The 27,054-nt window shown below is 62.0% G+C and overlaps 1 protein-coding gene across 6 annotated transcripts; it reads left to right on the forward strand.

Moving 5' to 3' along the window:
• The first annotated feature begins 441 nt into the window (after window positions 1-441).
• DAZAP1 (DAZ associated protein 1) lies at window positions 442-23,249 on the forward strand. 6 transcript variants are annotated; one of them, XM_039248028.1, is made up of 13 exons: window positions 442-646; window positions 7,867-7,907; window positions 8,458-8,624; window positions 8,904-8,969; window positions 10,852-10,962; window positions 12,137-12,185; window positions 15,264-15,346; window positions 17,874-18,027; window positions 19,217-19,246; window positions 19,358-19,498; window positions 20,778-20,954; window positions 21,904-21,993; window positions 22,862-22,948. In XM_039248028.1, exons 1-12 carry the CDS (start codon window positions 618-620, stop codon window positions 21,981-21,983), a joined length of 1,128 nt encoding a protein of 375 aa, XP_039103959.1. In that variant the 5' UTR covers window positions 442-617; the 3' UTR covers window positions 21,984-21,993; window positions 22,862-22,948. The 6 variants fall into 6 exon arrangements, with proteins under 6 accessions (XP_039103959.1, XP_039103957.1, XP_039103958.1 ...); XM_039248026.1 differs by lacking the exon at window positions 21,904-21,993 and having other exon boundaries at window positions 449-646; window positions 22,862-23,249; XM_039248027.1 differs by lacking the exon at window positions 21,904-21,993 and having other exon boundaries at window positions 449-646; window positions 10,855-10,962; window positions 22,862-23,249.
• Window positions 23,250-27,054: the final 3,805 nt, after the last annotated feature.

A 27,054-nucleotide genomic window follows, 5' to 3' on the forward strand; every position in this document is an offset into this window, starting at 1 on the left:
AGTTCCGCGAGGGCAGCGGAAGCGCAGGCGTGGGAAGGGGCGCTGCCACCCGGCGTGACCCCGCGCCGGGCGTGGACTCTGCCCACCGTTGACCCCACGCGCCACTTCCGACCTGAGCTCAAACAAGGAAGCCGAACCGCGCCTGCGTCCCGCGGTGCCTAGCTTGGAGCGCCCAGGCGCGAACGCGCACGTACGCACTCACGCAGAACGCACGCACGCGGCTCGCCCCTCCTCCCCTCCGCGACGAGGGGCGACGCCGGCGCGCGGTACTCCATTTCCCAGCGCACCCCGCGGCGTCGCCCATAGCTGCAGAGGACCAAGGCCGCCGCGCGGCGGTGGCCGCCGCACGCAAGGCGCGCACGCAAGGACGCACGCACTCAGGCGGGCGCACCCCTGGCCCCGCCCCCGGAGGCCCCGTACGGGAGCGCGCCCGGGCGTGCGCAGGGCGGCGGCGCGGGCGCGGTGGCGCGCGGTGACCGTTGGCGCTGAGGGGAGGAGGCAGCGCGGCCGCCGCCGTTGCGCAGATCCGGGCCGCGGCTGTGGGGAGGGCGCCGGGGCCGGTGACCTTCCGGAGGCGGGAGCGAGCCAGGGGGCCCGGGACGCCGAGCGCCGCCGCCATGAACAACTCGGGCGCTGACGAGATCGGGTGAGGACGCGCTGGCCTGCGCCGTCGCCGCCCAGACGCCGCCCCGGCCCCCGTCAAGGTCACGCTGCCGGGCCGCGCTGGGGCCCGGCGGCCTGGGGGTCCGGGCTGCCGGACCGGGCCGCTCCGGGGGGGTAGGGGTGGCGAGCGGGATCCTGGGAGTCCGGCGTCCCTCCGCTTCCTGGCCGCGGCGCCCCTGGGAGGGTCCGGGGGGACCTCGCCGCTTCTTGGCTGAGGGGGACCCGGAACGGGAGCTCCGGGCGCGGGGCGAGCGGTGGGGGGGGTTCTGGTGTCAGGGCGTCCCCGCCGCCGCCGCCCGACTTTCCGCTGATGAATCGGACCCTGGAACCCGGGGGTCTGGGCCGTTTTGCCCGCCCCCAGCGCCTGGATTTCCCGCTGAGGAGCCCCGCACGGGGGGCCCTTGGGAGCGTCCGCAGGGATCCCGCTGCTTCCTGGCCGAGCGGGAGCCGGAACGGGAGCTCCGGCGGGTCCGGGACGCCTTGTCCTCCTCCTCGCCTGGACTTCCCGGTGGCGGAGCCCGAGCGGAAACGGGAGGGTCCCGCGGCTTCCCCCCCCCCCGGCCCGCGCACCAACTTGGCGGGTCGGCGCACGTGGCGGGCCCGGCCCCGGAGCGCCAGTTCCGCCGCCGCGCAACTTCTGGCGGCCGGGACTCGGGCGGCGGCTCGCCTTGTTTCCGCCCGAGCCGCTGCCCGCAGCGCTGGGGACGCGCAGGGTTCGCGGCCGCAGGGCCGGGGGCGAAGGTCACGGCGGGGGTGGGGGTGGGGCCGGGTCTCCGTCTCCGCGCGCCCGCGCCCTCTGATGGGGGCTCTGCGGCCGGAGCCCCGCGGTAGACGTGACTGGAATGAAGAAGAAAGGCCGCTGCCGGGCGGTCCCTGAACCGCGCTCGGCCGCGAGTTCTCTGCAGTTGGAGCGCATCTGAGGCCGGAGCGGCCGCGCTCGGCGCCTGCGGTCCCGGAGGAGCCTGGAAGTCATGTCTGCCCTCGTTGGGGGCTCGGTCTGGTTTCCTTCACGGAGGCTGGCTCCGCCGGCTCCTGCCGCGGAAAGTGCTCGGGGCCGTGTGCGCGTGTCCCGAGGCCGCGGCGAAGGCCCTGTCGCTGGAGGCGGGCCCCCCCCCCACCCCCGGGGCCTCCAGGTCACACGCGTGGACATGAGGCGCCCGTCGTCCCCCCGAAAGGTGAAAGTTCTCCCTCTTCTGACTGGAAACTAGGGCACGGGGGACAAAGTGCTCCGGAAACGGGGCGGAATCTGACCACGGAGTGGCCTTGGCCTTCCGGAGCGCTGCCCGCGGGGGCGGGGTCCCCCTCCCCAGGGCGAGCGGAGGCCAGGCGGGGAGGGAGCCGCGCCCCCCGTGTGTCCCGGCCCGCGGCCCCGGAGGCGGGTGGGCTGGCGGCGGGACCGGGCTCGGGGGCCCTGCCCTCTCTGGAAACCCGCCCGGCGCCGGCAAGCTGTGAAGAGACGCGTCGCGGAGACGTCTTCGCGCTTCGGCGGGAGAAGCCGTCGCGGGGAGCGCCGTCGGATGCGTCCACTCTCCTCTCCCTGCCGGCCCGGCGCCAGGGAGGCCACCGCGCTCCCCGACGGCCGCTTTCGCAGAGTCTCCCGCGAGGGGGACCGCGTGCCTGCTCGGGGGTGGTTCCCGCGGAGGAGCGTGTGCGGCGCTCAGATCCAGGTGATGGCGCCCGTGACCGGCATGTGACAGGCCAGAGGGACGGGCGGTGACCTGCGCCTTCCCCTCCGGTCTCCCTGGCCAGCCGTGTCCGAGGGGCTCCTGAGGGAGCGCTTGGTAGGCGGGTCGCTCGGCTCCCCTTTCCGGCCAGGACCCCGGGTGTGGGGAGCTCCGGCAGGTGGTGACCGGCTGAGCTGGCTCAGGTCCCTGAGAGGCAAAGGCTGCAGGGAGACAGGAAGCTGGCTGAGAACTTGCTTTTAGTTAGCGTCTGTTGCTTGTCGCAATCAGCCGGAGCAGAGGGAGGGCTGGGTCTCCCGGGCAGAGGGATGATAGGAGCAGCAGTGTCGCGTGGAGCAGATGTGGGACAGGCCGATAGCCTGCCTTCGGAGCCAGGGAGCGGGGCACAGGCGCTCCCCTTGCTGGGGAAGCACCAAGTCCTCTTTTCCCGCCCGTAGCCTTGGGAAGCTGACTTCAAGCACGGTCTCGAGATCCCTGCTCTGGGACCTGGTGGGGGCGCGAGGCTTACGGGGACCCCTGCTCTCTCGGCGTCTGAAGGCTCCTGGCATCTTGTCGGTGCTCGTGAGTGCTCGGGCAGGGCTGTGCCCATTAGGACAGAGCCGGCTTATGTCGTGACGCTAGAGGAAGTGGAGGAAGGTTTTTATCTGGCACGTGTTCTACTAGCACGACGGGGCCGCCTGGTCACCCTCAAGGGGAGAGTCTGTGGGAGAGGACAGACTGCACGGAGAGAAGGCAGAGCAGCGCTCGGGTCACTTTGAGAGAAGGTGCCGGCGGGCGGCTGAGTCCGCGGCCGCTGGAGCCAGAAGCACCGAAAGCCGGTGACGCCAAAGGTCCCAGCAGCTCAGTGAGCCCGGGCGCTGACCGGGTGGGGCCGGAGGCCTGGGTCTGCAAGGGCGGGGCTGCTCCGTGCCTGTGGGAAGGGGTCCTGCGTGGGGAAGAGGCCGTCTCTGGGACGTGGGGGCGGTGGAGACCCGAACAGGCGGAGGGTAGAGACGCTCCTGTTGGCACTTGGAGCTGTTCTGGGGCAGGGTTCGTCGCCGCTGGCATTTGGGGCATCCTGGGCACTGCGAGGGCGAGCGGCGTCCCTGGCCCCCACCCACTCGGTCCCAAGAGCACCCCTGGTTGTGACAACCTCGGATGTTGCCGGATACCGCCCAGTATCACCTGGGGCAGGATCACCCCAAATGAGATAACTGGGAACATGTCTCTCTTCAGCGGGTTCCCGGTGTGTCCCTGTCGCTTGCTCCCATGGTTTCGCCCTGTGTCCTGTAGTGGGACCGAGTTTGGTGCCTGTGAAGGGGACTGTGGTGTTGGGAGGCACTTTGGTTGACTTCTTTCTGTTTTCAGTGTTTGCCTCAGGTCATGCACCTTGAGCAGGTGACATGGCCTCCGGACTAGCAGAAACTTGCCCAGAGTCACCCACCACTGACGCCCTTCCTAGAGCACCTGCTGGGGGCTGGGCTGCAGTTTTATGCCCCAAGTCCACCCCTTCCCTCTGCAAGGCAGACTGAGGCTTAGAAGGGCAGGAGTCTTGCCCAAGGACCCCTAAGACAAGCCAGAGCTGGGGGTCCCATACTCTTGGTGGGCCAGAAGGACCCTTGTGGGGAATGGCAGGGATCAGGGGCAGGCCCAAGTGTGTACGTTCAGCCCCTGTCAGTGAGGTGGTGCTGTCGTCACAGGGTCATTGTCCCCAGCACAGCGTCTCACCCCCTCAGAATCGTAAGTAGCATTTTCAGCAGGAGGTCACTTGTTAGACTGAGGCTCTTGCCTGGTACTGGGGTGTGGGCTGTGGGGCAAGTGGAGGGGCTCACGGTGGCAGGCTGTGAAGGGCTTCGGGAGTTAATGCCAGGCACTGGGGGGATCCCGGGGTTTTCTGAATGTCGCTTCACCCCCTCAGTGGTCTGGGAGGGGGTGATCTCACCTTGCTGGCAGGAGGGAAGCGTGAGCTACTGAGGGCAGGGCTGGCACAGGCAGGTGCTGGGGTGAGGGCTGAGCCCCAACATTTGCCTTCCGGGTCTTTGGTTTGTTGCCATGCGCGGGCCAGAAGTGGGGTGGCTCCCTGGGGCCTGGGCTGTGTGTGCCTCCTCGGGTGGCTTCCCTCCCTGCAGGGAAGCAGGACATACTTCAGGACACAGGGTCCCAGGGTGACCGCACTGGAGGGCAGGGAAGTGGGAGCATGGGTTTTGGGTTGTGTGTCTTTAAGTCGAAAGGGTCACTGCTAAAGAACCAGGACGGGTCTCGTGCCTCTGCCTCTCACTGTCCAGAGCTAAGCTCTGCCGCACTGCTGCCTTATTGGTGGCTGTCTCACCAGGCATGGTGGCACTTTCCGAAGCTGCAAGCTTGCTGCCAAGGGGCAGAGCCTGCAGTGGCTGGCCTGAGCCAGGGGAAGCCGCCGAAGATTTACCTTCTGGCAGAAACAGCCCGCGGCTGCCCTGAAGTACACAGCTGCAGCGGGGTTCAGTCTCGGCGGTGGGTGAGGGGAGAGTCCACCAGGGCCTGGCACCCAGGTTACCCCCGCAGAGCCCCTTCCGAGAGAAAGTCAGCACCCGCTGGCCACGGACGGCCTCTCCCCAGCTCTCCGGGTGATGGTATTGCCCATTGCCCCTCAAGGACCGGACTCCGGTCACACGGGAGGGCCTGGGAGAGTCAGGAGGTCCCCTTGACTGTCTGTGGGGGCCCCTGACTTTGAGCTTCTGCTGAGTAATGAGTCTTGTGTCCGTAAGAGCAGGGAAGGGTTGGAGGGGGAACCACGCAGTCAGCCGTGTGCTTGGTCTGCAGGGTCCCTGGTGTGAGCACCCACTGACGCCTGAGAGCTACGCGCTGCCACGTGAGTGTGTCTCGGCTGCCCCGGGACGGCTGGCGGGGCGAAGGGCCTCACACTCGGCACCGGGCGTTGCAGGCACATCCGTGTCGGCCGGCGAGGGTACTGGTGCCCGGGCAGCAGTGGAGCCACGTCAGGCTGGGCCTGCCAAACGCCAGTGGTCTTTGCAGCTCTGTGCTGGGGCTCTGGACGGGCCCTCGTGGGAGGGCCTTCTGGAACCTCCTGGCACCTTCCGTCTGCGGACTGGGGAAAGTATGTTTTTGGAGCAGGAGGAGAGGACACGGGATCTCAGAGAGCAGCTAGCATAGCGCTGGCACCACAGCCCGAAGCTCTCTGCCCCGAGTGCCCAGGTGTGCCTGTCGGCGCAGGTCCTTGAGAGCCTGCGGCAGGGAAGTCTGCGGTCGTGTGGCTCCCGCAGCGAGGAGGACCTCTCAGGGCTTACGGGTTCTAGGCCGTCAGCCTGGCAGGACCCTGTAGAACAGTGACCGAGGCCCTTAGATGCTCTTCCCAGCCAGGCTCCCCAGGTTTTGCCCCCTTGGGGTGTCCCCTCCTGTGCGCCACATGCATTCATAAGATATCGGGGAGTGAGCAGAGCCCCGGGCCCCTTTGTGAACAAGAATATTCACTGAAATGCGCACAGCACAGTGAGACGAGAGAGCAGCATTGATCCCTTTGTACCACCCGGTCCACAGGGCAGACTTGAGGTTTGTCAGTTGTGTGGGTGATGGTATTCCTGGTCTTTTCTTCTCATGTCTGAGTTTGAAATTTAAATAAGGGCTGGAACCAAGACTGGTCAGACGAGTTCCGCCCTTCCGAGGCCTAGTGGAGGAGGATCGGGTTGCCTGGAAGGGTACCTGTTGATGACCGGACTGTTTTGGTTGGAGGCGTGCTAACCAGAGGCCGGTGTGTGTCTCAGAGAATTAGGTTTGGTTTGGTTTTGTTGGAGAACGCTTGAGCTCCCTTTTTCCTGGATGAATTTGCGTTTTCACAGCAAATCCTCGTTCGCTACTGTGTGGAAAGGGTGGCCAAGCACGCGGCTTCTGAGTCGTGCCAGCCGGCCTGGGGGCCTGTGGTCATCGGCTCTGTGCCCCTCCTGGGCGCCAGGCCCTGCGCGGGCGGGCGGCCCAAGTCCCAGCTTGCGCTGGGCAGTGCCCTGGCCGCCCCGGGGAGGCCCCACTCCCCTGGGAGTGTTTGGAGGCGGCAAGGAGCCTGGCCTGGCGCTGAAGGTACGGAGGAGACGCCGCCTTAAGTTAACGTGGCCTACACGGAGGCCTCCTGCCGTTTGAGCCGCACGTTCCCTGGAACCTGCCCCTCACAGGGCTGCCTCCGCCCGATGCGCCTGCCCCGGCACCCCCTCCCCGGACTGTGGTGGCCCGTGTGTGGGCATTTTGAGGATGGTACTGGGTACCTGCCTGGAGGCGGGGAGTGGTTTCTCACACACCACGCGTAAGTTGCCCGTCCTCAGAGAATAGGCCACCAAAGGAGCAAGTCCGGGGGTGAGGGTCGAGTCCGCGGCAGCCTTGAAGGGGTCTGTCCTGGGGTGGAGGATGGGGCACCCTGTCTGGCAGCTCTCTTGGTTGCTCGAGTGCCGTCAGCCCCGCAGGCATCTGTTTGTCTCCAGGGCGTGCTCAGCTGCAGACGACGGGACTGCGGAGCCCTGTGTCCCGGACGCGGACCGAGCCTTGGCCGCTCGCTGGCATCTGAAAGCCAGCCAGGTAGCATCCAGGTCCCCTGAGTGTGATGGTGGTCATGTCCCCTTTTCCTGAGGGAAGCCAGCAGCACAGAGAGCCGTCCCTGTTGCAGTTAAAGCCCCCCGCCTTGTCGTACCCACTCTCCAGGTTGTGGGAGGCCTGAGTGATGCCTGAGGAGGGTATGTGTGTGTTTGGTCTCAGATGTGTGTGAGCTCTGCCCCCAGTAAGGGCCCGAGCAGCCAGGGCACACTGGCCTGTCTTGGGATGCGCCCCAGCGTCTCAGTGCCTCAGTTTCCAGGGCCGTTGGGAATGGGGGACACCACCCTGTGGCTTGTTGATGTCCTACCCGCACTAGAGGTGTGGTGTGCAGAAGAGGCAGGCAGGCCATAGTGTAGTTCCTCTGGAAGGTTCCCCGGACAGCCTGGGCTGCCCTGGGGCGGGACCTGTGGGCCAGGGCTCCAGTGCTGAGTCTGGAGCCCCGGGGACCTTCCCAGTGATCTGTGGGTCCTTACTCATGACCACGTAGAAGATACTTGGGGCTTTGTCCTAGAGCCCCCACCCCTGCTGTCGCTGTGGCTTGTTGCGTGTGCCTTCAGACCCTGACTTCTAAATCCACAGTGTTTGCAAGCGCAGCAGGGAAGTGTGCCCCATAGCCGCACCCCGAATCCTCTGCAGTCGGGGGGCTCCTGTCGGTCCATTTCGAAAGGTCTCGTTTTTTCACTGGTTTGATCAGCGACAGTGTGTGGCTCTAGACACGTCTTTCTTTGAGTACCTGTTGTGACCCTTACTCCCCACCATCCTGGCAGGTCTTGAGGTCATTTTTCGTGTCTACAGCTGGCGAGGCCAGGCGAGGCCCGCGGTAGACACGTGTCCTTGCTGTGATCTCATGGCACGTGTTGGCACGTCTGCGCCAACTTCTTGTGTATTACCACCTTAGCGTGGGGCAGATGGCTGGCATCTCAGAGGCAAGAACCGTCTTGACCCTAAATGTTTTCTTGTTGAATTGCAGGAAGCTCTTCGTGGGTGGCCTGGACTGGAGCACCACCCAAGGTAGGTGGGGGGGCCAGCCCGATGCCGAGCATTTGTCTCCAGCTACTACCTTTGGGGGAAGGGTTTTTTTTTTTTTAATTCTTGGTTTACTCACCGTCTTGAGTTCTGGGAAGGAGGGGCGCTGGGCCGGGAGCCGTCCTGCTGTCCTGGTGGAGCTGAGGGGACTGTGAGGGCCAGTCACGCGTTCCGCCACAGCGCAGAGCAGCTCATGACAGTCGGCGTTCCCGGTGGCCACCTGGGTTCCCTCACACTCCACTTTTCGGAAGGCCTTTGGCCACTGCCATAGTCAGTTGCACCCTCACTAATTCGTACAAAGACGTGTGCATCCGTCTCTAGAATCCCCAGTCCTTTCCCAGGGGCCTCCTGCCCTTTCCATCCTCGGCCACCCCCAGTCAGGTGATCTGCCAGTTTAAAAGCTGCTAGTTCCATACTTTCCAGGTCAGCCTGAAGGGCCAGGAGCACGTGTGCGTGTGTGCTTACACACCAGCTGCGATACTGTGCTTAACACTCTGGTGTGTGTGTCTGTGTTTTTGTCCCAATCTCTGAGCAGAGACTCTACGCAGCTACTTTTCCCAATATGGAGAAGTTGTAGACTGTGTGATCATGAAAGATAAAACCACCAACCAGTCTCGAGGTTTTGGGTTTGTCAAATTTAAAGACCCAAACTGTGTGGGGACGGTACTGGCCAGCAGACCACACACACTGGACGGCCGAAACGTAAGTGTCCTTCCTCGGAGTCTGTCCCCCCGGCCCTGCCGCACGCACGCGATCCCTCCAGCAGCGTCTGCCGCTGGCCTTGATGGGCGTTTGCGTCAGGGAGTGTTTGGGCGGGGTTGACTTAAAGGGTTGCAGTTCCGGGCTTAGGCTGGACGTTGGAGTGGGGCATAGACTTGGGGTGAATTGACAGGCTGGGGGATGTGCTCATTGGCTGTGTTGGCACCTTATCTGGAGAAAATAGCTTCGTATTCACAACAGGCTCGTTTGAAACTTCTACAGATCGACCCAAAGCCGTGCACACCTCGGGGGATGCAGCCAGAGAGGACGCGGCCGAAGGAAGGATGGGTAAGGGGGCCGGGCTGGGGGGCGGGCTGGCCTCTCCTCGCGTTCTGTGTATTTGTGGCCACGGTTGGGAGGGAGGAAACACGCACCTTTGATCTGATGTTTCTGATCCTTATGATTGCGAGCAACAGAGGCCTTCGAGCTCAGCATGCGAGCAGCTGAGCGCGGCTGGGACTCATCCAGGCGGGTGCACTTTTTACCTCGGGGCCGAGAGCACGCTGACTAGTCTGCCTTAACAGAAGGACAAGGCCTGTTCGCGCCTTTTTGTGATCAGGAGTAGTCTCTCTTCTCCTCACTGGTGGTGACTTCCTGCCCCCCCCGAGGTGGGGCCCGGTGACCGAGCACCCTCTGCACCTGCTCCCCACCCCCTCTGCTTGCTGGCCGTGCCCGCCTGGGTGCTGCGCTCGTGGGCAAGGGGCCCTATGCCCGGGCCCGAGAGCCTGCTTGCTGGTTGCTCGAACAACTGATTCAGAACCCGCCACTGTGGTGGCTCCTCAGGGATTCGCTTTGAGCGGTGTGTGGCCCTCGGTGCTTGGCCAACTGGAGCAGACCCGCCCTCAGTCCACCGTCACCCATACCTCCCCTGCGCCCACGCAGCAGATCTCAGAGAAGACCATCACCCAGGAAGCCTTTGTCCTAGCAGAGAGGCCTGGCTAGAGCTGGGCCAGAGGCAGAGCACATGTCTGGTCAGCATGTCTGGGCCGGGGCCCAGGAACCTGCATTTCTAGCAGGGTCCGACTGCTGCTGGCAGACAAGGGCTTCAGACCCTTGAAATAGTTTTTCTTTTCCCAGTTTCCTGTTAGGAAACTACCTAGGAACTTTACGGAAGGTGGGAAGAGTAGTCCGTCAGACGTAGCACCTAGCTTCATCAGTTGTTACCGTTTTCCCGAAGTTGCCTGTGTTTCTGTTTCCCGTCCGTGTGTTCTGGAGCGCACAGCTCCCGAAAGCACACCCGCACACAGGACGCCCACCCATCAGCTGAGGCGGCAGCCGTGGTGCCTGGGGCCGCCTGTGTCCAGACAGGTGCACTCGTGGCTTTGGGCGTCTTCCACTGGTGGCTCTCATTCCTCTTCTCTTCAGACTGGGACCCAAGCCAGGTTCACGTTCTGTTTGGTTTCTCGTGTTTTTTTATGGAGACGGAACGGGCAAGTGGGGTAACCACATCTTGATGGCATTTGACCCCCGTGTGGACCTGCGAGACCCTTGCCTGCCCCCAAAGTTCAGTCTCATCCAGAGCGGCCGGGACAGTGTGGTCTGGGTGCCCTGGGGACAGGAAGGACAAGGCATGAGGAGTGTGGTGGGGAGGCCCCACCCCGGGAGCAGGAGCTGAGGCTCCAGTCCTCCATCTCTGGCCACAAGCGCCGGGCTCAGGCAGGCGTTTCCCTCCAAGGCTTGAGGCTGTCCCGCAGACCACCCTGAGTGGGGTCGTCAGGGGCACTTGAGGCAAGTGGCTTCTGTTACTGGGACTCCCATAGTCCTCTTCGGTCACCCACTCAAAACCTGAAACACTGCTCCTTTTTGTCATTGCAGCCACCTCGCCCTCCTGAAGTTCTCACTTTTCAGATCGTAGAGCTTTATGCTCTACAGCTGTCGTCGTTCAGAATAGTCACACACAGGACCCGCTGCAAGCCCCGTGTGTGCGCGTTGGAAATGCGGTGGTGCTGGGTCCCTGTCACCGCAGAACTCTATAGGAAAATGGAAAAAGAGTTGCTGATTGTGATTCTCTTTGGATTTAGAGGGTTTTTGGAGCGTTTGGTCTGGCTTTTAGCAGGGTCTTAACACCGGCAGCTCAGGGCGTGGCCCCCCCCCCCCGCCGTACACGCTATATAGAGTGCATCTTGGGGGTTCTCCTCATACCCTAACTATTTTTTCCCTCTTGAAACAGCAGAAAGGACCCAGGAGCGATAACAGTAAATCAAATAAGATATTTGTCGGTGGGATCCCTCACAATTGCGGTGAGACAGAGCTCAGGGAATACTTCAAGAAATTCGGAGTGGTGAGTTCTGCGCCAGAGCACGCGGGGCGGGCGGGGGCGGTGGAACTGAGCGACCATGGAGGTTAGGCCCAGCAGCTCTCTTCTCTGGGCCTGTGTCCTCCCCAAAGCAGGCCCGAGCCCAGGAGAGGGGATTTACGGCTTTTCCAGGCAAATGATCGCTCGCCAGGCTGACCTGAAAGCGCCACGGTGTGAGCACTGGGACAGTGTTAGGGAGAGATGGGGTTTGGCCTGGTGGTGGGAGCCATACTGCTGTGTCTCCTCACAGGAGGGACGTTCTAGCCCAGGTCCTCAGAGCAGCCGTGCAGACCCCTCCCTCCGGGAGGGCGCCAGCCTGGCCCCTGTGCTGCCCTGCTCTGGGCCGCCGGGCACTCACTTGCTGGCCGAGTATCATGGGAGATTCTCGGACTTGTCACCTGCTAGGTGTTTCCTCAGTGACCGCAGACCTTCTCCCCAGACCGCTTTTCTTTCTGGAAGAGGCTGAAATTCTTTAGAATCTTCTGGGGCGTTAGCATCACTTGCATTCAGTTCTAATAGGGCAGACAAAGGGGAAGATGGGCTGGCAAGCAGGCTGGGGGGGGGGTGAGGCGGGGCGTCCCAGTCACCTGAAGCAGAGGCATGGGGTCACCCCAGGCTCCCACTGGGCCATACACCCCGTTGGTAGACAGTCGTTTCCCTCACTACCGCCTGTTTGTCGGGGTGCCTGAGTGTGCCGAGGGCCTGGGCCCAGAACGGAGAGCGCCAGAGCGTGTGGTGGCACGTGCTCAGTGAGCGAGGGGCCTGGAGAGAGAGGAGGTGCCGTCCCGGTAGCTGTCTGTCAGCAGTGCTGAGCCAGGCTGCCCGGGACTGGAGCACAGGGCTGAGCACCAGAGCCCCAGGCCCCTCCGTCCCGGCACCTGACGTCCTCCCCAGCTGGGGTGTGGGGCCAGGTCCGTGGTGTCCCGATGCCCCCACGGGAGCACTTAGGACAGAGGCAAGCTCGCGCCTCCCTTGTCCTGTTTCTGGTCCCGTGAGTCTTGGGCACCAAAGCCCAGAAGCCTGGCCCTGTGTCTCCAGGCGTCCCTGAGGAGCGTCTGGAGACCATCCCGAGCTGTCTTTGCCTCAGGAGTGTGTGGTAGCCAGATGTGCCCTTGGCCGCCCGTGGCCCCCGGATTCTCGAGCACCATCTCTCTTGCAGGTCACAGAAGTGGTCATGATCTACGACGCAGAGAAACAGAGGCCTCGAGGTAAAAGAGATGGAGTTTGTCCTTGACCTTCCCTCTTCAGATGGCAAACTATTTCACAATTAGGTGGTGGTGGTAGCGAGCATTGCCTCAGAGAAGGATGATTTGGAGACATGATTAAAACATAGGCCCTTCCTGTGCAGCCCAGCCTGTCTGCTTCCCAAGGTCAGACGTCCTAGTGTCTTTTTGGCTCATTCTTTTGAAGTTTTTACAACTTGACATGAATTTCAACTCGGTTTGTTTTTAAATGTGTACTGAAAGATCGGTGCTTTTTTTCCAACGGTGCACTCGTCACTCAGGGCTGCGTCCTGCTTGGAGCCCCCCCCGCGCCCCCCGCCCAGGCAGGCCTCATCCCATGGCGTCAGGCTAGGTCTGCCCCAGCTCGGCTTGAACGTGGACTTTCCTTTATCCATCCCATGCTTTTTTCTTGTTTTTCTTGTTTCCTGTTCCCCTGAGGCTGTGGGGCAGCGGGAGGAGGGTGAAGAGCCGCCTCAGTGTGTCCCCGGGAGGCTCCTGGGGCTGGGACAGCAGGCCCCCGATTTCTGAGCCCTCCCCCCTTTTTTTCTTGTTTTTTCTTTTTTCTTTTTTTTTCTTGTTCCCCCCTCCTCCCCCTTTTTTTTTTTTGTTATTGTTTTTGATTTTGTTTTTGTTTTTGTGGCTGCTGCTGTCTGCCCGCCCATATGTTTTGGTTCATCGCCGCTTTGGGACCGGCCGTGTGAGCTGCGCTGCCAGCCTGGGTGCCGTGCGGCCCCCCCAGCCCTGCCCGAGGCCCCCCTAGCGCACCGAGCCGGCGCCGCCGCAGCATGCGCCCGCCATGCTGGAGAATAGTTTGCCATTTGAACTTCATCCTTCTCTTTCTCCATGATAAGTGACGTATCCTCACTCCATGTCGATTAAGCTGTTAAGTCTTAGCTTAACTTTAACGTAGACGTACATGCATAGTGACGTACTTAAGTGTCTAGTAGTAAAGTACAGTAACGTTAAGTAAGTTGTTTCTCCTTTTCTCTCTGTGAATTGTTTGTGATTAACGATATCTCTTTAGATTTCTCTTCTCCAGGTGCTAAATTATATCACACAGGTACAGGCCAGTCCCGCGGTCAGGAGGGAACGGGCTTTGCTCCAGTGGGGTGTAAACGAAGTTTCAGTGTGTTTCTGTCCGCTTCCTCAGTGGTGATGTCGCCTCTTGACAGATGCGTCCCTAGACGCCCCACCCCGGGGCTCCTTACCCGAGCCTCACCGCCTCTTGCGCTGTAACGGACCACGCCAGGCCTGTGGTTGCAGACCCTCCTGCACTCTGAGAAAATGTTCATTCTTAAACATGCTGCTCATCGCCCGTGTTGTGTTCCACTATCCGCTCCGATCTGCTGAAACAGGACGGGGAGTTCTGAGGGCTGCTCTTAGATTCCAGCCCCCGAGGCCTCGCCCCGGGCCCGGGGTGCATGCTTAGCCGCTGTGGGCTGGGGGTGCAGGCAGGAGGAGCTGGTGGCGAGGGCGCTCTGGCTCGGCCTTGGGGCCCCCGTTTCCGCGGAGGCTCACGCCGTGCTCCATGTCAGGCTCTGAGTCCCTGCGAGCAGCAGGCCAGCAGAGGGCGGGAGTAGGGCCCCCCATCCCTGGCTTGGGGGGCGCCCCAGAGAGCCCACCCTGCGTGCTCCCTTCCTAGGTCTTTTCCAAGGCTCCGCCTCCCTTCCCCCCTCTCTGCTGATTGAAGTCAGTATCCCTGTCCGTGTCCTGGAGATTCTGCCTGTGTCTCACTAGGGACAGTGAGGCCCTGACCTTGCCCTCCCCCCTCGCCCCAGCCGCCGCCGCCTCTGCTCGCCCCGCACCTTCCTCCCTCCGGCGGCTCCCGCTCCCGCTCCGGCTTCTGGCTACTCCTGTGCGTCCTGCCGTCTCATTCCGCTGCCGCGGTCCCGCTCCTTCTCATGCGCCGTGTGCAGGTTCTTGTGTGAGTGTGTGCATAGTCACGCTCCGGGCACACGCGTGTGCAGGGACACAGCAGAGGCCTCCTGAATCCTGGGTGTCCCTCCCTCCCAGTCTCACCCAGGTTTCTCAGTTGCCCCCCCCCCCCCCGTCTCCACCCTCTCCACCAGGCATTTCTCTACGGTCTCCCCCCCACTCCCCAGCCTCAGAGTCCCTCCTCCATCAGCTTGAGAGGCCCTGGGATTGGCCGCTCCTTCGCAACGCCCCTTCCCGACCCTCACCGACTCCTCAGCCCCCTCCCGCCCCATGCCCCTCTTCAGCCTGGTCTGGGCTGCCAGCTCTTCCCCTCACCCATCTTTTGTTCTTCGGGGTCTCCTGGCGGCCGTGTGCCGCTCGCGTCCTCTTGTGCTCAGCGCAGACGGGCCCCGGGGGAGACTGCAGGCGACCGGGGGCCAGACACGCCACGTTAGCCGGGCGGCCGCACTCACCCAGACCAACCAAACTTCGTTTATACTGCCACGTTCTCGTGTTTGGGAAATGCTAAATTGTTTTCCCTTTAAAATTCTCTCGGATGACATGGCGCCTCTTGCTCTTGCTGCTGACAGCAGCGTTTGACCTGCGGGAACCCGTTGTGGCCTGTATCTTTGTGTATCTTATTTACGTAGATCCGTACAGATAGATACCTGTATCCATACGTACGTTACCTCGAGAGGACTCCTTGGGCTTACCCAACAGCGTTGGGCAAGCTTAGCGGGGACTAACTGTAGACACCGTACTTCTGTTTAACGCGCTAGAACGATATATGGCTGCTGTCAGCACTAGTTGCAAAGCAAATTGCAAGCCGAGGGGGAGAATCCTGGGTTTCAGAAAAGCAGATGCGCACCCACGGCACACACCCCACCGCCCCAACCGAGGCGGAGTTCTCGGGCCGCTCCCCTGCTGGGGGAGCTCTGGCGCTCCAGAGCAGCCGCCCGCCCGCCTGCCCTCCTGCCACCCGGGGCCGCCGCTCTCCGCGACGGGCCCCTGCCTGCGTCACCGCAGCCGCACACACTCAGCTTCCCTGAAACCCTGGGGCACCCCCTCGGCCCGGCCCTGATACTGTTCATCACCCTGTTTTGTGTCACAACGCCCTGCTACCTTGATTCACTCTTCGTCGTTGGCTAGGTTTTGGATTTATTACTTTCGAGGACGAACAATCAGTGGACCAGGCTGTCAACATGCATTTTCACGACATCATGGGCAAAAAAGTGTGTAGTTGTAGTTTTATTTTACCTTAAGATCAAACCAAGTCTTAGGCAACTTAGGGATTTCACTGGAAACAAAAACTCCTTAACAGTAAAGGGGCCGGGTCAGTGGCCTGGGGGTGGGGCTTCAGCTGGGTGGGGCTCGGGCCTGGTTCTGCAGAAGCGAGGGGCCCATCCTGCCCGAGGGGCTCTGTGCCCGGTGCCCCTCTCTCCGGATGCCCTGGGACCCGGGCCGCGGGGGTGGGGGGGTGGGGCTGGGGGGCTGGCCTCCAGTGAAGTCGCAGGTTGCCTCAGGCTTGGTTTCCATGACCACTCCTTCAGATGTCTGTCCCGCATTCGGATTGTTTCAGCCGCCCCGTAAGGTGTGGGGCGGCGAACTCCTGAAAACCAATTCCGTGTCAAACTGAAAGAGACGTAAACATCCTGAAGGATTGGTTTTTTTTAATTGGGTCACTTACTGTGAAACTCCGGCCCCAAGCACATGCTCTCGGTAGTACTTAACTCCGTGCAGTCAAGTGACCTCTGGTTGTTCCATCTTCATACTGTGTTGCTGCCGCGGAGGCGAGCGGCTCAGAGCTGGGGGGGGCTCACTCGCAGACGAGTCGCTGGTAGAAACTCGGCAGTGTGGGATCTCGTAGCGTTAGCAGAGGCTTTGTGGGACTCCTGTCTCGGGCTTTCGAGAACCTGCTCCGTGCAGCCTGGCGGACCCCGTGGGTGCCATGCAGACGGCACTTTCTTGCTCCGTCCGCCACGCCCAGTCCTCTTGACGAGACGGTGGCTGCTTTTGTCATTTAACAAAGTGTGCGGGGCACGAGGCCCCACGGTGTCCTGCCCCTCCAGCCCTCCCGCCCCAGCCTCGCGCCCCGAAAATCAATAAACACAGCAGCGTGTATGTAGCTGTTTTTATCCAGAGGTGGCGCAGGCTCAGTTGACTCCGTCTGAGCCTGACTGAGCACACACGCAACTCACTCCGTCATCGAAGCTTGTAGTTTAGGGGTAGCTCGCAGGTCTCCAGGCTGCACGCCAGTTACCAGCCCAAGTGCAGAGGAGTCCGCGTTCACCGCTCTAAGGTACTGTGACATTTAAGACTTGGGCGAAGCCTGGGCCTGCTCCCGCCTCCTGTCCCCGCCCTGGTTTTGTAGGACCATCGGTGTCTGAGTCTGGTCTGCACGGAGCACAGAGCAGAAACAGGTGGCTTCTCCGTGTGGGGCTCGACTCGCACAGTAAGGTGCACTCGGGCCAGAGCCCCGGCCTTCACGGGCTCCTTAGTGGGGGTCCCTCCAGTTAGAGCCAAAAGCGCGAGTGGCTGCATCTACGTTCCCGCAGGAGGAGGATGTTTTTAGGTAAAAATTACACGGGCTGCTTCGCTTTGTCAGCAGGAACCAAATTCCCCCCAAGGAGGGGGTGTGAAGACTCGTCAAGCCCAGTGCTTTGAGACGGGTCCCTGGGTCCTGCTGTCACATTGCCTTGAGCCAACAGCGATTTTGTTCCTTTCCATGGAGGGGCCTTGGGGCACACACCCCCACCTTGTTCCGCAGGAAGGGGTCTTAGGGCACAGCCGACGGAACTTTGAAGACAGAGGCTCACCAGGCGGAGAGCCCCCAGGGAGGACTCCAAGTGGATTTATTGTTCCTTTTTCTCATTAAAATTTATCACAAAAAATTCAAGGCTCTCAAATGCTGAGGCAGCCCTGTAATTGGGGGGTCCTTTGGGTGGGAGTCTGCTGCAGAGGGAGGAGCTGTGTGGCCACGGCGCTTAGTGCAGGTAGGGCACCCCCCGCCCCCGCCCCCACTCCCCCTGCTGTGGCTCCTGACAGCCCCCGAACAAGGAAGGGTCCTGGGCTGCTGACCTAACACAGTATGAAGATTGCTTACTGGTTCAAATGTCCATTTTATTGCATGTTTGTTTACTTTTTTGTTAGATGTAATGTAAGATTCTCTTACCACATCCATTCCCTCTGACATTATTTTGAGTTAATTGAGATTCTTTAAGCGTTAGCCTGGGGAAGGTAAGTCTTTATCTTCCATTAGACATTTTAAATAAAAACCTAAGGAAACCAACTGTGTTTCTCAGGTATGAGCCTAAAACACAGGGCAGGGCGGGGAGGCCCCAGAGCGGCCCCCTCGGGGCCCCTGCCAGGCTGGGGTCCCCACGAGGCCTGGGGAGAGGGCTGGTCGTCCGGATGGCCCTGGGCTCTGTCCCCGGGACAGCGAGGCCTTGACTGAAAGACCCCGGTCACACAAAACTGAGGGTTCTTGGCCTTCAGTCCACGCTGTGCAGCGGGTAGGGCTTAACACGTCTTAACAGTTGCATCTGTTGTACCTGAGAAACATGTTTTAAGCAATTAAAAAAAAATTTTTTTTTTAAATTTTTAAAGAAAGAAAATACTGGCCTAAGGTTTATAGTTAAGTTTTTAGTTTTAAGTCATAATAAGATGCTAAGTGTAGTCATAAGTCCTCAAGGGTGTGTCTGAAGGGCAGGGGGTCCGGGACCCTCGGCATCTCCCTAAACCACAGCTCCATTTGTCTAGGTGGAAGTTAAACGGGCCGAGCCGCGGGACAGCAAAAGCCAAGCGCCGGGACAGCCAGGTGCCAGCCAGTGGGGCAGCCGGGTCGTGCCCAATGCTGCCAACGGCTGGGCAGGCCAGCCCCCCCCCACGTGGCAGCAAGGGTACGGCCCACAAGGTGAGGCTCCAGCCCCCAGAACCAGCCGGGGCCCCAAGCCCGGGGGGTGGGGGGTTCCCTGCTTGTCCGGCCCCAGGAGTCTTGCCCAGCAGTTGGGGTGTGGGCTTCGTGCTGGCCCCCCAGTAGCGCCCGGACCTTCCAGCGAGCTCCCAGGGGGTGCCTTTGTCAGCACACAAATAGGAGAGGGGCCGGGTTTCATGTCATCACCTGGTCCCGGTTGAGGGCGCTGTGATCCTCGGCAGTGTGTTTGGGCCACAGCCAAGGTGCCCGTCTGTGGTTTGGGCAGAGGCATCTCATCATAATCGGCAGAGTGTCCTTTTTCAAGTACCTCGCTCTGGAGGGGGCCACGCAGGTCTGAGGGAGCAGTTAGGAGCCTCGGGCTGGCTGTCCCCGTGGTCTGTGGCAGTGCCTGGGGTGGGGTTGGGCAGAAGGATCAGGTGGATTTTGGAGTCTGTCACTAGCACCGACACTGGGCCTGGCCAGGCCCTCTCGGCAGCCCGGATACAAAGGGGAGGTGCTCTTCGGGAGGTCGGGGCTTTTCCCTGGCTGGAAGGCACAGCATCCTATTTCCTGGGCCCTCTGCACTGTTCCTGTTCCTCAGGCTGTCAGGTCCTCTGTGACGGGTCAGCAGAGTGGTTAAGGACAGCTTGGCAGAAGGGTTGGGGCTCCTAGGGACCCCGGGACAGGATCTGGTAGCATCTACCCCCTTTAGAAATGCAAAGAAGGGACAGCCTCTGAGGAGGGGCAGGAGGCGGCCAGGTGGGCCTGTCTGCACCCACAGGTACCTGGCACGCCCCCCCCCCCCCGCCCAGCCTGAGGGGTCCCACCTGTGTCCCCCAGCCCCTTGTCTGTGGGTATTCAGCCCTCCCCTCCCATGGGTTCTGTTGAAGAGCTGGGGCCACTCAACCAACAGGCTTCCCTTGGGAGCCTCCTCACGCCCCTTAGAAACATGACGTGAGCGGCAGCTCTTTCCCTACACCCAGGTGCTGGCGAAGCTCGGGGGGTCAAGGCTGGGACCCCCACTCCCACCCCCCGTGCCTACAGTGCACTGGGACACCGGGCCCCTTGGCGCATTTCCAGGAAGGCTTCTCACCAGCACAGCCAGTGCTGCTGGGGGTCGGGGCTCGGCCCCCAGTCCGGGGTGTTGAGCTGACGGGGCACCAACTACCCTCTTTGTTTTCCTGTTTAGGGATGTGGGTGCCAGCAGGACAGGCAATCGGTAAGTCCTGGTCTCGAGCGGCCGAGAAGCAGCAGGGTCTGAAATGGGGCGGCCCCACATGGGCCAGGGGCCATGTGCCGCCCCCCCTCACCCCTGTGTCCTGTGCTGCAGGTGGCTATGGACCGCCCCCTGCGGGAAGAGGAGCCCCCCCGCCGCCCCCACCGTTCACCTCCTACATCGTATCCACCCCTCCCGGAGGGTTCCCCCCTCCTCAGGGCTTCCCACAGGGCTACGGTGCCCCTCCACAGTTCAGTAAGTCCTATGGGCCTGGGGGGGGGCTGGCGCGCTGCGGGGCAGGGCCCCTCGACCCAGAGCGCCGTGTGGATCGAGCCTCTGTTGTCCCAAGACGAGTGTGCCATGTCAGTGTCACCAGGGTAGGCCCTGAGTGGTCACAGCGCCATGGGCCCTTTGGACCTGACCGGGTAACCTTGCAACAAAGCAGTGAGGGGTGGAGGCCACGAGAAGCTCGAGTCAGCCCAGCTCTGCTCTGCGACGGGGCGGCCGGCAGACTCCGTGCTGGCCCTCGGCAGGCCCTCAGCTCCTGGCAGAGCGTCCAACTCCTGTTCCCCTGCCCCTCTCCCCTGCTAGTGCGCTCGTGGGCTCCCCCCTGCCCCCCTCCCCCCTTCTCTTTCTCGAAGAAAAGAAAATCACATAGGTATTTAAAAAGGGGGGAAAGGCTGTGTGGCCACTCCTGGTGACCAGGTCTTCAGCAAGAAAGAGAAGCCCTCACCGCACCCGGTGTGGCTGCTCGTGGCCTTGCTCTGCAGCCATGCAGACTGTCCCCCATCCTTCCTGTGAGGGCCTCAGGGGCCCGCGTGGGCCCTGCTTTCGGGACGCAGCACAGGCTCGCGGCAGGCACGTTGTCAGGCTCCCCAGCTGCCCATGGCCGGACCGCGTCAGGTTCTCCTTCTAACGGGAACACAGGTGCATAGGGACCGGTAGCCGGGGCCCTAGGACAGGACGCACGGGCCTGGCCCCCTGCCCTCGTGAAGGGCTCCCTGTGATTCTGTGTCTTCAGAGCACACGCTGTGCTTTATTGGGCATCCTATGTTGTCTTTTTAAAGAGTTTTTTTTTTTTTAATGTTTTATTTCTGTGAGAGAGAGACAGTGTGAACAGGGGAGGGTCAGAGAGAGGCAGACGCAGAATCTGAAGCAGCTCTAGACTCTGAGCTGTCAGCACAGAGCCCAACGTGGGGCTCGAACTCATGAACCGTGACATCATGACCTGAGCCAAAGTCAGACGCTTAACCGACTGAGACACCCAGGCGCCCCTTTAAAGAGTTTCAGGGCAGTTACTCCCTGTGGAGTTCCTCTCTGACACTCACTGTCAGAGCAGCGGTGACAGGCCATCCCCCAGCCCCCTCGGCCTTCCAGACCATCACCAGCCCACGTGCTGCTGTCTCCCCGCCCGGGGATATCCTCAGGCCACTGCCACTTGCTGGGTCTGCACAGGAGATGGTATGGGTGGATCCCGTAGGCCGGGCCACCATCGTGCCCTGGGTCTGTGTCTTCCTCTCCTGTTTGCGTGCAGGTTTCGGCTACGGGCCCCCACCACCGCCACCGGACCAGTTCGCCCCACCCGGGGTCCCGCCTCCACCTGCGACCCCAGGGGCAGCACCTCTGGCCTTCCCACCGCCTCCGTCTCAGGCCGCCCCCGACATGAGCAAGCCCCCGACGGCCCAGCCAGACTTCCCCTACAGCCAGTACGGTGAGTGGCTATAACTCTTGCCCACCCTGGAAAGCTGTGTGCGAGTCCCGGGCCCGGGGATCCGGCCGTGCCACCTCCCGCCTTCCTCCCCACCAGCGTCGGTGTGACGGGGAGGCCGCTCTGCCGGCGCATGTCGGAGAGGGTCAAGCAAAACGGAAAGCAGGATTTCGGTTTCCTGGGGTTTTGCTAGTAGCTAGTCTGAGAAACGCATCCCTTGTGCAGCAGGTCACACGAGGGGACTGTGGGTTTGGGAGCCAGAAGCCGTGACCGGGCCCTCAGGAGGATGGCGCAGGGGTTCATCGGCACGCCCTGTTCCCTGGGGTCTCATTTTCCGAGGGCACGGTGCAGGGAGGGCACGCTTGGGCTCGTGGTTCAGGCCTGTGGCCAGCGCTGGCTTGGGCATCACCAGTGCTTCACCAGAGGGGCTGGTCCTGGACTAGGTGCTTCTGAGCTTGGGGTCTAGGAGGTGGTGCCTGTGGCCTGTGCGGGAGGAGCTCCTGAGGACCAGGTTGGGGCCGGTGTCCTGGGTCGAGCAGGCGCCCCGTCCCTGGGCCTCCTGCCACCTCTGCTGGGCCACACAGGCAGGGCTGCCTGTCTCTGGGGCCTTTGGGGTTCGTGGGTCTCCTGTGGGAGCCACGGCTTCGGTCCACGTCTCCTTACCTGGGGCTCTGCCACTCCCACGTTGTCGTTCACGCTGTGTTTCGCCCAAGACTTCAGTGTCTGCGTGTTGAGGCTGTTCCCCTCCCAGGAGCCCAGCATTGCAGCAGCTTGTTCCCCTCAGTGCCGTGCCAGGCCATGGTCGTGGGTTGTCCACCCCCCTCCAGCAGAACACGTGTCGGCCGGCCCTTGAGCCGCCCGGGTGGGGTGTGCTGACCACCGCCAGCGTGGCCCCGCCCCGCCCCCACCGAGGCTGCCCTGGGGTAGTCACCCTGGTCTCGTCTCTTGCTAGGCCTGGCTACCTATTCTCAAGACCCGTCAGGCTTCGGGCCCATACTTTGTTTACTCTCTTATGGTCAGGCTGAGCAGTGATGTGGCCTAGGTAGGTGGCACCTCCTCATCCACGGTCCCCACTCTGCCTGCACCCGGGCAACGGGCACGGCCTCCTCTGCCGTCCTGGGCGGGGGTGGACCTGGCGGTGCCCTCTGGGACGGGGCCCTCGCCAGGGCAAGCGTCTCGACTGGCAGGTGTCGGCACCCACGCGCACCCTCTGTGGGGGCCCGGGGGCCTGGGGCACGCCTCCATCCCCGGGGTGCAGTCTGGTGCTCTTCCCAGAGTGCCTCCCGTGCCTTCTGAGGCCAGCAGTGCAGGGTCTGGGTCCTGTGCGGAGGAGGGACCAGCCCGCCCCCCGCAGGCTCTGCAGGGGCGATACCCAGAGTCGCTTACAGCTGGCGCAGACTTGGGCACGCAGTCTCTCCTCACACCCGTCGGTCTTAGGGAAGATGCCAGGTTGGGTCAGCTCTGCAGAAGGGACTCGGGTCTGGGGGTCACCCTGGAGGGAGGGGCCTGGGCTAGGCTGACGTGTCTTACATGCTGGGAGTTGTGCCTGCGCCCCCTGCCCTCACCCCTCCCTGGTGCATCACACTGAAGATTAAATTTTCTGGAAATCCTCAGTCTAGCGAGCCCGGCTGGGCACTCCTAGTGTCTCCAAGCTCAGAGGTATCCAGCGGCTCAGACGTGCTGCCAGGGCCCAGCCCCACGTCCTCGGGAATGGGTGGCGAGGCGGAGCCGAGGGCAGATGGGACAGGCCCTGGGGTCCTCTGCGTCTCTGAGCAGCTCTTCCTCCTGTGCGGAGGCCATGGTCGGGCCCTGGGGGGGAATCTGGGTGGGCTCCACAGGCCTGGGCCGCTCCTGGGCCGTCGGGGCAGAGCTGCTGTCGCGGCCCAGCTCACTGGGCTCCTTCCCTGCAGGTTACGGACAGGACTTGGCTGGCTTCGGACAGGGCTTCTCAGACCCCAGCCAGCAGCCCCCCTCGTACGGAGGCCCCTCGGTGCCGGGCTCGGGGGGCCCCCCCGCCGGCGGAAGTGGATTTGGACGAGGTCAGAACCACAACGTGCAAGGATTCCACCCGTACCGACGCTAGCTGCCGGCGCCTTGTGGACGTCGGGGCGGCCGAGACCCAGGATTTAAAACTTGTGAACTCGTGACAATCACAAACTTGGCAGAAAAATCGCGGCTCACCGTTGGGGGGAGGGGGGGAGAGGCTTCCGGAGGCGGCTGTGGGTGTCTGGACTGAAGTTTTTAAACATATTTCTTTCTCTAACCCATCAGCACAATAAAAAAAAGTCACTGGTTCAACACAGGGTTTAAAAAAAAATGTCTTCAGCTTTAATTCAAAACTTCAGGTTTCTTTTTCTTCCTTTTTTTTTTTGAAATTATTTTCCTGAGCCTTTTGTTTTACCGTATATTGTAAACTTTTATGTTAAAGAAGAAATATACATTTACAAATTGTGAGATTTTTAAGAGAAATTTTCTACGATGTATACGGGCTTATTTTTTAATTTAAAGCAGGGTTTCCGGTGACACTGGTGGCAGTGAGGGGCGTTTCGGGGCCTCACTCCTGGCTTTGAGGGTCGGGGCTCGTTGGTCCAGAAACTCTGGGAGCTTACACAAGTCTACTGAGCGTGTTTTGTTTTTTGTTTCTTCCTTGCTTTTGTCGACTGACCTGCCCGGCCCCGTCTGCAGGTGCGCTGTGGGGGCCGCCCCGCGTCCGCCCCGGCAGCAAGGACAGGAGGCCTTGTCAGCCACTCCCCCGCGCACGTGGTTTCAGGGCGTCCCCACTGACCAGTTTGACCCTGGTTTGAATAAAGAGAAGTGCGTTTGGATTAGAAACCCACGTTGTGTGCCTTTATTCCCTCCCCGCTCTCGGCTGTGCGTCCCTCCTGTGCCCGGGGAGAGCCCATCGCGGCGGGGACCTGTGCCCGCGGCCCCCCCCCCCGCAGGGCTCAGGAGCCAGGCCTGCTGGAGGGGGGCGCCGGGGCGCCTGCTGCGAGCCGCCGCCCCTGGCCACCCGCCCAGTGCCAAGGGAAGGTGCCGGGCCAGACCGGGTGGGCGGGAGGCAGCGCAGTGGCCCCAGGTCCTAGAGCCCAAGGCCAGGGAGGCGGGGAGGGTGGCCTCCCGCCTGCATCCCACAGCGGCCGCCGAGTGTGTCTGTCCGGCCTTTCCACCCCGCATGTTCGGGCCCCGCACTAGATATTTAGACCTTTCTGTCCATTTTTTTTTTTTAATTTTTTTTTTTAATGTTTTATTTCTAGGAGAGAGAGACAGCGTGAGCAGGGGAGGGTCAGAGAGAGAGGGAGTCACAGACTGAAACAGGCTCCAGGCTCCGAGCTGGCAGTCAGCACAGAGCCCGACGCGGGGCTCGAACCCACGAACCGCGAGATCATGACCTAAGTGAAAGTCGGACGCTTAACCGACTAAGCCACCCAGGCGCCCCATTTCTGTCCGTTTTCTTGACTGCTCCCTCCCCGGCTGGAAGGGGCTGGGACGGGAGGCCCTGTCTGCAGCCCCGGCGGGCTGGGGGGGGGGGGGGGAAGCCTGGTCCCGTGCACGCGGGGCTTCCTGCTCTGGGCCCGCCTCCTCGTGAGAGAGGGGCTCCTGGGCCTGGGGGGTGTCTAGGGGGCCGTGTGACAGATCGCCACAGGGCTTCAAACCACTCACACCGACCGTGTCCTTGGCCCTCGGTGCCAGCAGCGTGGGGTCCGCCCGTCGCTCTGCCTCCCACCCTCTGCCCCCCTCTCCTGAGGACCTCGTGAGGACGCTGGGGTCCCCTGGGTATCCAGCGTCACCCCCGCCACAGGGGCCTTGATAAGGTCCCCTCTTGCGTGAGGTGACAGGTCCCGGGTCCCACAGCCAGGACGGGGACGTCTTTGGAGGCAGTTATTCTCTCTCTGAAGGACACCATCAAGATGATAAATTGTAAAAAGAACGAACTCGTCCAAAAACGCGCAGGCCTCCAGATGAAGTAGCGGACGAAACAGCGAGAAGCCCTGGTCCCTGCGCGCAGCCGCCCCCCTGCAGCTCTCAGAGCGCCCCAGCGCCACCCGCCTGCCCTGGGGCCATGCCGCCACCGCCCTGAGGGCCCTCACACCGCGTGCCATTGGGACCTTAAACATCAGCTCCTTTCGCTTGTGAAATTCGCCGCAAGAGTGGGGCTCCGTGGCAGAAGGCCATCATGCAAACGATGCGTGGGCTTCCAGCTGGCCAGGAGCGCCCGGGACCCCCACCTTGCTCTGGCGAGCACCGGCCGGCCCCCTTCACAGCCCGACGGACACACCCTGCAGCCCCCCAAACACTGCCTTGCGCTGCGTCGGGGACCGGAGGGACGTCTCCTTCTTTGGAAGAGTTTAGTTGGCTCAACCCGCAGAGTTGGAGAAGCGGCTGAGGTGGCCCAGCTTCCTGGCAGACTTCCGGGTCCCTCCAGGCCAGCCCGGCTCCCAGCACCTCCCAGCACCACCGCTGGTCCCAGCCAGACCCCACCCAGCAGCCGCGCCTGAGGCCAGCAAGGGGCCGAGGCTGTCGTGGCCGCCGGCCGGGGAGAGTCGGCGGTGGGGGCAGCACCCACCTCCTTCCGACGCAGGGGCTTTGCACGCTCCCTCCGTCCTTCCGGACCCCCCCCCCCTCCAGCCGGTGGTCTCTGCCACCCCCTGATGTTCAAAGTGGTGCTCAGTTTACTCCCGCCATCTCGCTGTTTCCTGTGCGGCGAGCCTTGTTCTTAAACCTCCCTGTTTCTTGCATTAAATGAGTATTCTCTAAGCTAGCGTTTTAATTCTTTAGTGATTTTTTTTCATATTTTTTGTAATTTTCTTTGAGGCCGCTCTAGAGCTTACCGTGTGTTTGTTTTTTTCTTTTAATGTTTATTTATTTTGAGGGGCGCCTGGGTGGCTCAGTGGGTTAAGTGTCTGACTTTCGCTCAGGTCATGATCTCACGGTTCTTGGGTTCGGGCCCCGCGTCGGGCTCTGTCTGTGCTGACTGCCGGCCCAGAGCCTGGAGACTGTTTCGGAGTCTGTGACTCCCTCTCTCTCTGACCCTCCCCTGCTCACGCTGTCTCTCTCTCTCTCCTAGAAATAAGTAAAACATTAAAAAAAATTTTTTTAAATGTTTGTTTATTTTGAGACACAGAGGGAGTGCTCATGAGTGGGGGAGGGGCAGAGAGGGAGAGACAAAACCCCAAGCAGGCTCCGGGCCGTCAGAGCGCGCAGAGCCCGACGATGCAGGGCTACAACTCAGGAACCGGAAGCTCCTGACCCGAGTCAAAATCCGAGTCGGATGCTTAATCTACTGAGCCAGCCAGACTCCGGGTTGCTTCCTTATTATGGGGTTACGTTGTAACCGTCTCTAAGTGCACAGCTCAGCCGGGTCACACACATTCACAGCGTCCTGCACCACCCCCACCACCCGTCTCCAGAACCTTCCATCTCCCCAAACTGAGATTCTGTCCCCATGAAGCACGGACTCCCCACCCCCTGCCCATCCCGGGCTCCCACCATCTACTCTCTGTCTCTGCGCACGGGACGCCTCCGGGGACCCCTGGTGAGTGGGGTCACGCAGGACGTGTCCTTCTGTGTCTCGCTTCTGTCACTGCGCAGTGTCCTCCGGGTCCGACCGCGCGGTGGCGGGTGGAGGGACACGGGTGTCGCCACCTTCGGGCTGTCGCGAGCCGTGCTGCTGTGATGTAAATCTGTTGGGAGTCCCTGCTTTCAGTTGTTGGGGTGTACACCCAGAAGTGGGACACTATTCTGACGTAGCCCTAATTCCTTGTCCCTTTTCCGTCGTCACCGTTACACACGTCCCATGCACATACGTTACAAAAACGCAGCGATGCATCGCTACAGCCGCTGCTGCGCCGGAGGTGCTCCGTTAAAGGCGGCAGGTGCCCGTCAGGGCCGCCTTCTCGGAGCACCTGTGCAGAGCCAGGGCCCCGCCGCTCCCGCTGTCGCCGAGCCCCCGGGCAGCACCTACTGCTCTAAGGAGCGCGAGGTTCCTCCAGAGGCGGCGAGGCGTCCCGCGACACCAGCCGCGGGGGTCTCCGTAGCGAGCGTCGCCTGCGCTCGGCCCTCCCGCCAGCAGAGGGCGCGCTCCTCGGCTGAGAAAGCGGAAGCG

Source organism: Hyaena hyaena, unplaced genomic scaffold (genome assembly GCF_003009895.1).
Source record: "Hyaena hyaena isolate Hyena2069 unplaced genomic scaffold, ASM300989v1 scaffold_302, whole genome shotgun sequence".
Classification (NCBI taxonomy): Eukaryota; Metazoa; Chordata; class Mammalia; order Carnivora; family Hyaenidae; genus Hyaena; species Hyaena hyaena.

Bases quoted from the DNA above. Each gene is read 5' to 3' on its own strand.
- DAZAP1 (XM_039248026.1), top strand. From the start codon at position 618: ATGAACAACTCGGGCGCTGACGAGATCGG. The intron at 8,625-8,903 runs GTAAGTGTCCTT...AAACTTCTACAG, and splicing joins ACACACTGGACGGCCGAAAC to ATCGACCCAAAGCCGTGCAC. The intron at 12,186-15,263 runs GTAAAAGAGATG...GTCGTTGGCTAG, and splicing joins AGAGAAACAGAGGCCTCGAG to GTTTTGGATTTATTACTTTC.